General features: G+C 44.7%; 1 protein-coding gene across 1 annotated transcript in view; it reads right to left on the minus strand.

Moving 5' to 3' along the window:
• ret (ret proto-oncogene receptor tyrosine kinase) overlaps positions 1 to 10,321 on the minus strand; it is a 42,606-nt gene that overhangs the window by 12,602 nt on the left and 19,683 nt on the right. The window contains exons 2-6 of the mRNA XM_063190961.1: positions 6,194 to 6,433; positions 4,076 to 4,363; positions 2,384 to 2,622; positions 633 to 828; positions 64 to 263 (exon numbers count right to left, since the gene is read on the minus strand). Coding sequence (XP_063047031.1) covers positions 64 to 263; positions 633 to 828; positions 2,384 to 2,622; positions 4,076 to 4,363; positions 6,194 to 6,433 — 1,163 coding nt within the window. The remainder of the gene's footprint in view (positions 1 to 63; positions 264 to 632; positions 829 to 2,383; positions 2,623 to 4,075; positions 4,364 to 6,193; positions 6,434 to 10,321) is intronic.

A 10,321-nucleotide genomic window follows, 5' to 3' on the forward strand; every position in this document is an offset into this window, starting at 1 on the left:
GCTTTTGACGAGGACAAGGAGGCGTTGTTAAAAAAAGGGTTGAGAGCCTCTGCTGTAGGGCACCTTGGAGAGCATGGTTGCCTTCCTGGAGACACTGAAGACGTAGGTGGAGTTGGAGAAGGTGATGGACACGGGCAGGATGGTGACGTTGAAGTGCAGCAGGACAGAGCCGTCGGTGCCCGAGTACGTCATGTCCCTCAGCAAATAGTCCATCTGGAACGACCTGGTCTCCGCCACCGTCAGGTTCTTGTTGAGGACCAGCTCTGAAGAGACAGAGACAGAGACAGGGCTCAACATTTTTTTTACTAGACAAATAATTTTGAGAATAGGCGGTGACAGAGCAGTTAATTGGAGCCTGTAAATTCGATTACACTTATTAGCCTACACATACTTTGCGTGTATACATTTTTGGGATGCTCTGTATATCATAGTATACATTATACAGTATACATTATAATATTATGCATGACATATTTCTTTGGATAAATGAACACATTATATCAGTCCATTATCTTCCTTAATAACTCAAGTATGAGCCTAATAACAGAGAAAGCAGAATAAAAACCACGCTCACTCACTTAAAGGACAAAGTAATTCTGAACACTGAGCAGCACTGAGAGTTCTTTTCTTACTGTAGTCATGGATGGTTCCCCGCACGTTGCCGAAGATGGCCTTCTCTTCCCTGAAGGAGTGGGACACGGTGAAGGTCTCCTTCACCCAGGTGTCATTGGTGATCATGGTCCCCATCAGCTTGTTCTGAACAAGGTCTTTGGGGTAGACCGGGGTGGTGTCTCTGTCGTACACTGATATGTTGCCAAACACAGCCCCCTGAGAAACATAAAACGCAGCTTACTGTAAAAACATGTTAATAGCTGACATGGCACACAAGAACGAATGAGCAATGGCGGACACAGTTTTGTCCACATGTCATGCAATATGTGCTATACATTTTTTGTGTGATGTCACGCCAATGAGTGGTTTCTCATAAATGCTGGTGTCACCATTTCCAATCATCACATCACTTTATATCCGATGGCTGGCTTCAATTTACTTGAAGTAACAAGCTATTTGATACCAGGGCAGTACAGACACTTAATATCTCATTGGCAGAAACACTCTCTAATTATAGCCTGTGTATTAGTCCATATATTAATGAGGGAGACATAGCTTACTGTAGGAATGCTGATACAAGCACTTTTTAGCCACAGACGACATTAACTCCGGCCATCTCTAAAATAGCATAATGCAGTCTCACAAGTAACACTAGATCCGCGTGTACTGAGAAACAAAACGAGATTTCTTTGTATCATGCCGTCTGTAGTCTCTATTTATGTTTATCTGTCTATTTGTAATAGTTTCAAAAACAGAATAGGATTTATAGGATTTAGTGTGAAAATACATTTTTTTATCATGATTATGTTTTTGGTTTCAGGGGATCGCCTTTTCCTTCTTTGCTCTTAAAAAAATACTTGTACCTGGACGGCCATTCCGGATCAACATGCTTCCACAGCAACCCAGAAAGTGTAAATAGTAAACATTGACATCAAAGAAGAAGATTAGCGCATATATGCTGCCCTACAAAGGCAAAGTGCAGTAACTACATATTGAGTTTAGACTGAAAACCTCCTATGTCTTGTGACAAAGCGTTATGGTCCAAATGTGTCCAGTTTTACAGATATTGCTATGTCAAATTGGCAGTAACTACAATATCCAACCTAATTCCGAGGCTTTGGTGGCATTTTTTTCAGTTTCATTGTTGACGAAGTCACTGCACCTTTGTAGGACAGTATGGTAAGCTACTGTAAGATGTTTGTCTCAACCATCGACCAAACCCCCGTTTTATGATTGTAATTCAGATAGGCCACCACTGGGTGGCACTAAAGCATGCACAATACTACAGTGTGGTCTTAGAACTAGTTGGCAGAGCTGAGTTTGTCTTCTCTGATAAATATCAATACTATAATAATTAATAAGAAAATAATAGATCAATAAAGAAAAAATATATAGTGAAGAGTTTAAAAAATCCTAGAAATGCACACAGAGAGTGCAGACCTCCGTCAAGGAAGCTGTTTGATAGAACATTTGACTGTGCTTCTGCTTTGTTTTTGTGGAGTTAGAAGCTGGAATTTAAAAATTTGCCCTATCCCACAATGGTATAGAATGTTTTTTTTAAAAGTCTTGGACCTGCATCCTGATTCAGATCACCACTAAAATTTAATCACCTTCCTTTTGTAATTTCCAACTCCACAAAATTTCATCGAAATCTGTTCATGACTTTTTGAGGTATCCTGCTGACAGACAGACAAACAGACAAACATGCAAACAGAGAAACCAACGTGACCGAAAACATAACCTCCTTGGTAATAACAAAAAGGTGACTCACTTCCATGCGGTTAAACTCCACCACCACGTCCTCAGTGTCGGTGCCGTTGAGGTAGGGCGGGTTATCGTCCTCGTCGTAGATGTTGACGTGCATGGGCAGGAAGACCTTGTGGACGGCCTCTCCCGTCTCCACGGTGCACTGGATCTGCATGTGGTACACCTCCCGCTCCTCGCGGTCCACAGGCCTGATCACCACCAGCTCCGACGTCGTCTCATTCACCTCAAATGGCACCGGGTCATCTGGACAGTAGCAGGCAAACACACAACTCTTTTAAATATCTATATATTAGGGGCTTTCATACGTTTAGATACTAAAAAAAAACAACTCTTCACTTAGGAGTGCTGGTTGTCACGGAGTGCTACTTCACTTGTTTTCTGCCAAGCAGGTGCACTTCGGCTCAAGGAAGATGCGTTTATGTGTTTATTGATAGGATAGTGTGAGATGGGATGGTGACAGGTAGCGAGTGGGAGAGAGAGACAGGGGAGGATCTGGAAATGACCCAGGTGCCTGGTGTAACAGTGCAGTGCTCTACCACTTGATCCACTGTGACGCTGACGGCAGGACCCAACAACTGTTTTTTTATGTATCCATCTTTGTCTGGCTTCACTACTTGGCTCGACTATGACTACCCAGTATACTAAATATCATGCAACATCCACTCTAGTGGATATGAACATATGGACCAACAGTCCAACACAAAGTAAATACCTGGGTCGACTACTATGACTATATAAGCTACAGAGGTGCTGTCTGGCTTTCTGTAAGTACCTGGTTCGACTATTACTATATTTAAGATACAGAGGTGCTGTCTGTCTTACTGTAAGCACCTGGGTCTACTATATTACTATATAAGCCACAGAGGCACTGCCTGTCTATGTTACTGTAAGCACCTGGGTCTACTATATTACTATATAAGCTACAGAGGCACTGCCTGTCTATGTTCCTGTAAGTACCTGGGTCTACTATATAAGCCACAGAGGCACTGCCTGTCTATGCTACTGTAAGCACCTGGGTCTACTATATCACTATAAGCCACAGATGCACTGCCTGTCTATGTTACTGTAAGCACCTGGGTCTACTATATTGCTATATAAGCCACAGAGGCACTGCCTGTCTATGTTACTGTAAGCACCTGGGTCTACTATATTACTATATAAGCTACAGAGGCACTGCCTGTCTATGTTCCTGTAAGTACCTGGGTCTACTATATTACTATATAAGCCACAGAGGCACTGCCTGTCTATGTTACTGTAAGTAGGCTACCTGGGTCTACTATATTACTATATAAGCCACAGAGGCACTGCCTGTCTATGCTACTGTAAGCACCTGGGTCTACTATATCACTATAAGCCACAGATGCACTGCCTGTCTATGTTACTGTAAGCACCTGGGTCTACTATATTGCTATATAAGCCACAGAGGCACTGCCTGTCTATGTTACTGTAAGCACCTGGGTCTACTATATTACTATATAAGCTACAGAGGCACTGCCTGTCTATGTTCCTGTAAGTACCTGGGTCTACTATATTACTATATAAGCCACAGAGGCACTGCCTGTCTATGTTACTGTAAGCACCTGGGTCTACTATATTACTATATAAGCTACAGAGGCACTGCCTGTCTATGTTCCTGTAAGTACCTGGGTCTACTATATTACTATATAAGCCACAGAGGCACTGCCTGTCTAAGTACCTGGCTCGACGCGGTAGCTGATGGTGTAGTTGGGACAGAGATGAGCCCTGGTCAGCCTGCGCAGCTGGTACAGGGGCCCGGGCAGCCGGTTCTCCGTGATGTGGGGCGTCACCTCCTTGTCTGGGAAGCAGAGCTTCTCGCGCTGGATCTCCTCACAAGGGGGCGCTGTGGCGTTGTTGAGTGTGATGTAGAGCTTGACGGTGGGGCTCATCATGCAGATGGCTCTCTGCAGAGGACGGTCTGACACCATGGCCTTCAGCGGCATCCTATGCCACGGGGCCATCGAGGCTTTAATTAGAATCACACACACACACACACACACACAGTGATGATTTATGATTGAGGAGCAAAAATGCAAGAATGTTATTATTATACTATCTTACATAGATACTAGAAGCACTCAGAGAGTGTAAACCTCCGTCAAGACGATCTCACGGAGTGGCTATAATACAACTTAACTATAATACAACTTAAAATCAAGTCTTTCTTCCTTGTTTTGTGGAGTTAGAAACTGTCTCGCAATGGTGAGGGAAAAAAATCCTTGTTCCTTTTGTCATTTCAAACAACTCCCCCAAATTTCATCAAAATCTGTTCAGAACTGTTTGAGTTATCATGCTGACAAACAGACAAACAGACAGACAAACAGACAAACCAACGCGACCAAAAACATAACCTCCATGGTGGAGGTAATAATGAGATATAATAAAGCCAAGTGATAGTTATGAGTGATGGGACACCACAAGCGTAAAGACAGACAGTAGTGAATGCCGTGGAGAGTGATTCTACTTTTTCTCGGCCATTTCTAGTTGTATTAAGGTTACATTTACTGTTACTTTGATATTCTACTATATTCTGTTCTAATATTCTATATAACTGTATGTTTTTTTTTAAGATCCTTTATGTGCAATTTCCAAAATCGTTTCAGTGGTTCATCAGCTTGTAACAGAGTGAATTTGCATCGCTGCATGGGCTATAATCACACATTTAATCAAACATTTTTTGGAGCAGGGCATCGCCAACGCCAACACTGTTACCAACAAGGCAAAAAATTACTAGTGTTGCTTTAATAACCTATTTCAATTAAGGCTAATGCACAGTGCTAAATCACTGAACATACACTTCCACTTTTTAAACAGGAGAGGAAAAAAGAGGTTGATTTGTGCCTTTGCTATTGTTACTAGACATAGGGAAATAAACATCTTTCATACACCGTCTCCTCCGCACATTTACAGTACATTGATAGTCGAGTTATGGAGCGGTGACTCAGTGTGACAGCATAGGATGTCGTAAGCCGCGCGCAGTTAAAGTGGCCTAATGATTAACTAATTCCCGCAGCCGCGGAGCGATATAGGAGCATGTCTGGCCACCCCTGACCTCATCGCTCTCATATCAGAGGGCACTTAATGTCCCGGTGCACTCTGGGTGATCTGGGTTCGCATCTGACGACAGCATCTTCGCTACACTCCACCAAGGGTACAGGGGGGGGGTAGAGGGGGGTTGTGGAAATAGCTATAGTGCACTCAGATAATATGTACACAATACAATGCTGCTATTGACTGTATGTACAGTATATTAGCAATGGTGTCCTTTTTTAAAAATGTTTTTTTCCCCTTATTTTTGACAGGACAGTGGAGGAGAGACAGGAAATGAGAGAGACGGCGATGCTGCTATAGACTGTATGTTTGTATTGGCAATGGTGTCCTTAGTAAAGAAATGTTGAACGAATCATGAGGAATGCAGTTATTACATACCTGTTAACTTCACATGTTACAAAAGTGTTAGTGCTTTAGTATATATTCATATTTATATTTATAACCATATTTTGCGAGAAGAGATAGCATGTCACACCACACTGTAAAATCTGTATTTTGAAGTACAGTAATACAGGGACATTATTTGAGCATGACCACTTAGGGCCCTTCAATAAAACAAAAACATGACGGGTGTTATGACCAACTTTTGTCAAGCTCATGGAGTCAGCTGAGAGAGGAGAGAATAGGAGAGGAGAGAAGAGAAGAGAAGAGAAGAGAAGAGAAGAGAAGAGAAGAGAAGAGAAGAGAAGAGAAGAGAAGAGAAGAGAAGAGAAGAGAAGAGAAGAGAAGAGGCATGCAAACTCACTCAGAGAGGTGAAGTCGCTGTGTTCCAGTGTTCTGTTCATGCTGATGACGCCCGTGGCTTCGTCCATGTTGAACCAGGAGGCGTAGTGCGGCGGGCGGCCCGTCCAACAGAGGTAGAAATAGGGCGTCTCCGCCTCCGCGTCCCTCATGGAGTGGACCTGGAGCACCGGAGAGCCTGCCGGCTGACCAATGAAGATGCTCTCGCTGTACTCATTCTGGGGAAAGTGGAGGCCCGAAGAACCTGGGAAAACACAAGTTACACGTTTTCATTTTTTTTACTCAGGACAAAGTTTTATTCTTTTATATGCAGTACCTGACATGTTTCTCTGAAAACATTGGTTAAAGAGAAAACACGCACATCCGTCTCAAAAAATTGGGTGCAGGACCAACAAAAATACAATGAAAAAATTGAATGAAAAGTCCGCGACACCAAGCTCCCGTTGCTCTTTTTAATGTAACGTTTCGGGCAGCATGCCCTTCATCAGACATTGTCTGATCTAACATTAAACGTTACATTAAAAAGAGCAACGGGAGCTTGGTGTCGCGGACTTTTCATTCAATTTTTTCTCTGAAAACATTGCACAACAGACACACATAGACACACACACACACATATGAATGTGCGCACAAACAAGCGCGGTCAAACACACTTACACACACACACACACACACACACACACACACACACACACACACACACACACACACACACACACACACACACACACACACACACACACACACACACACACACACACACACACACACACACACACACACACACAGTTTGTACAGTACATGAGATCACGTTACAAAAATAACATTACTCCCAATCATTTCAATTCCTAGCCTTGAGATCTGCCTAGTGGGTGGCTCTCACTTTGCACAATAGAGGGTAATTACAATTCAGCCAGACCTGGTGGACCAATCACAATGCTCTATCTGTGTAGCAAGTTTTTTTTGTTTATCTGTCTAGCGAGTTGTTGGGGTAGGCCTAACACGTTCCTCTACAACAGTTAACAAATAATGGTGATTTAAATAAATGTATATTATGTGTAGAAGCAGTTTGTACAAGAAATGTTAAGGTTTCACCAACAGGCGTCAACTCTGCCTATGGAGCAATCCCAGACTATACAGTTCATGTCACAATCTGTCTCGCCAGGCAGCCCATCTCTATGAGTTAATGTCCTAAGAAATAAATGTGCCCTACGCTACCCTGCCGAGAAGGCTGAGTCTCTCAAAACTGAGGCGTTAAGGTTAAGACTGATGTGATCGCCACCAGGCCAGATGCAGGTACAAACACACACAGGAGCCAAACCATTCAACAGAGCAGCAATAGCCCCCGCCATTTGTCTTTTGCCAATAACAAGACTGTGATATTGGTTTTGTACAAGCCACACAGCCCCCTTTGGACAGTCGCACACCTCCCGTTTCCGAAATAGGAGCCCTAACAAATTGTCCTACTGGGTCTACTGCTACATATTGTACTATCTATCAATCTGCATGTGACAACAACATTGTTGCTGCTCAAAAGAAAGACGTGATTGATTTCATTTTATACAAGAACGGAACAAAGAGAGAGAAATTAAAGAAATGTGTTCAGCTCATTGCAAATGTCTGAAGCAGATCGGCAGCCAGTCACACAGGAGACGTCCCCCCCTTGCTCTTAAATCAACGGAAATTGAAAGCGAAAGAAGATCGTATGACATGGCTACGACACTGCTGGCTTCTCTAATGAATTTCTCACATGGTCAATAAAATGTGGTTTCCGCTTCTCCTTGGGTTCACCTTGGGAAGTTTAATTAGCGGGGCATAACATAACACGGCGGAGAAGAGATGAATCACTACCTGGAGAAAAAGGGCTGTGTGGAGAGGATGACATGAGAGAGAGAGGGGGGAGATGGAGAAATGGCCCATAAGTACTGTGGAGAGTGGACGGAGAGGAGAGGAGAGGGGAGAGGAGAGATGGGGGGTGGAGAGGAGAGGAGACGGGAGAGGAGACGAGACGAGAGAGGAGACGAGACGAGAGAGGAGGTGAGGAGAGAGGAAAAGAGAGAGGAGAGAAGAGGAAAGGAGAGGAGAGGAGTGATGGGGGGTGGAGAGGAGAGATGGGGCGTGGAGAGGAGACAAGAGGAGACGAGAGAGGAGAGGAGAGGAGAGGAGAGGAGAGGCGAGGAGAGGAGAGGAGAGGAGAGGAGAGGAGAGGAGAGGAGAGGAGAGGAGAGGAGAGAAACGAGGAGAGGAGAGAAAAGGAGAGAAAAGGAGAGAAGAGAGACGAGGAGAGTAGGAGAGGAGAAGAGAGGAGAGGATAGAGGAGGCGAGGAGAGAGTAGAGGAGAGGAGAGAAGAGGAGAGGAGAGGAGAGGAGAGAAGAGGAGAGGAGAGGAGAGAAGAGGAGAGGAGAGGAGGTGAGGAGAGAGTAGAGTAGAGGAGAGTAGAGGAGAGGAGAGGAGAGGAGAGGAGAGGAGAGGAGAGGAGAGGAGAGGAGAGGAGAGGAGAGGAGAGGAGAGGAGAGGAGAGGAGAGAGATGAGGAGACGAGGAGAGGGGAGGAGAAGAGAGGAGAGGAGAGTAGAGGAGAGTAGAGGAGAGGAGAGGAGAGGAGAGGACAGGAGAGAGAAGGTGAGGAGAGAGTAGAGTAGAGTAGAGGAGAGGAGAGGAGAGAGGAGGCGAGGAGGGAGCAAAGGAGAGGAGAGAAGAGGAGAGGAGGAGGAGGGGAGAGAGGAAGGGAGATGAGAGATGGGGGATGGAGGATGGAGCTGGAGATATAATCTATAAAACACCATCATCACGCTCCGGCCCTCCTTGCGTGTTTTACCAGAAAATGGAGCGGCGAGTGTTTGGCCTGCTGTAATTATATCCCCCCTGATGTGCTCCTGTTCGGCGACGGTGGGCGGCCATTTGGGGAACGCACTAATGTCATTAGCAGACAGTGAAACTTGATTTGCTATTTCTGTTGGTTGCAGTTTAGGACTTGGCTCTGGTTTCAGACTCTGATTTAATTTTGCTGCACTTGGATGACAGGAGGTCAGGATTGATGGATAAAATGTGGCCGGGGCCCTCGCCCTGACAGAGGGAGGGGTAGGGAGGAGGGGGGGGATACTCTCTGACCGACCAGCAACAAGACCCTTTATTAAATGCCTTGTCGAGAACCAAAACAAACACAAGGACCGGTGTACTACTTTGTTAAATGATTCACTGATACGGCTGGAGCCACAAGGCAGAATTTCATAATATTCAAGAAGAATGCGACTGGATCAGATATCACGTTTTAGATGTTGTCCAGGAGCTTCAATATAGACTGATCTGGCGCTTGATACCACTGAACTGCTCCACAGTGCAGGGATGTACGTACGGTATGTAAGGGACGCTGCTGCTACTCCTTGTTTTGACCACCAGATGTAGACACATTCCTTTCGCATAGCACTGCTGAAAGACCTGTGGCCTGTTATTGCGGATGGGCCCGTGACCGTCAACAGCCCTATTCACATTTTGCTGAAAACACTCAACTGCATCATGACAACAATGCTACGACAATGCAAAGAGTCTCAGGTAACTGATTAAGACTTGGTCGTTGCCATTTTGGTGACAATAAGGTTATAACAGAGGCTCTGCGCTAAGGGGTTAAACTCCATCTGTTACAACACAGTCAGCGAATTAAGTTTGTACAACACGTCAGCTTTACATGGTGACAAAACTTATTTATCACCACAACTTCATCAGAACTTCTCTGAGGGCTGAAAGTCTGCCTAACACCTGAATATATTTTTTTTGCTTCTTCACTGATTTCGATGTTGATGCAATAACATCAAGTAACAACACATCTCCCCTAGCCAGGCTGTGCCCTCCTAGTGACGCCACACCTTCAGCGCTGCCTCTAGACAGGCCAAGAACAATACAAACACGATTCTGAGCTCCCGAAAAAACGGGAACTCCTCCCACATTGTATAGGGAGCAAACAACCATTAGCAAACCAAGGGAGGAGGGTCAACCATACCGTTTGGGAAATGTTAATTGTTATGCTCTTGGTCAGACCAAGTCTTGAAGTCGATGATAATCAGGCTACATCTCCCCCATGCTCCTCATCTGCCTTCAGATTTTTTTCCATCTGCTACACAACCTGAGATGTAGA

Source organism: Engraulis encrasicolus, chromosome 24 (assembly GCF_034702125.1).
Source record: "Engraulis encrasicolus isolate BLACKSEA-1 chromosome 24, IST_EnEncr_1.0, whole genome shotgun sequence".
Lineage (NCBI taxonomy): Eukaryota > Metazoa > Chordata > Actinopteri > Clupeiformes > Engraulidae > Engraulis > Engraulis encrasicolus.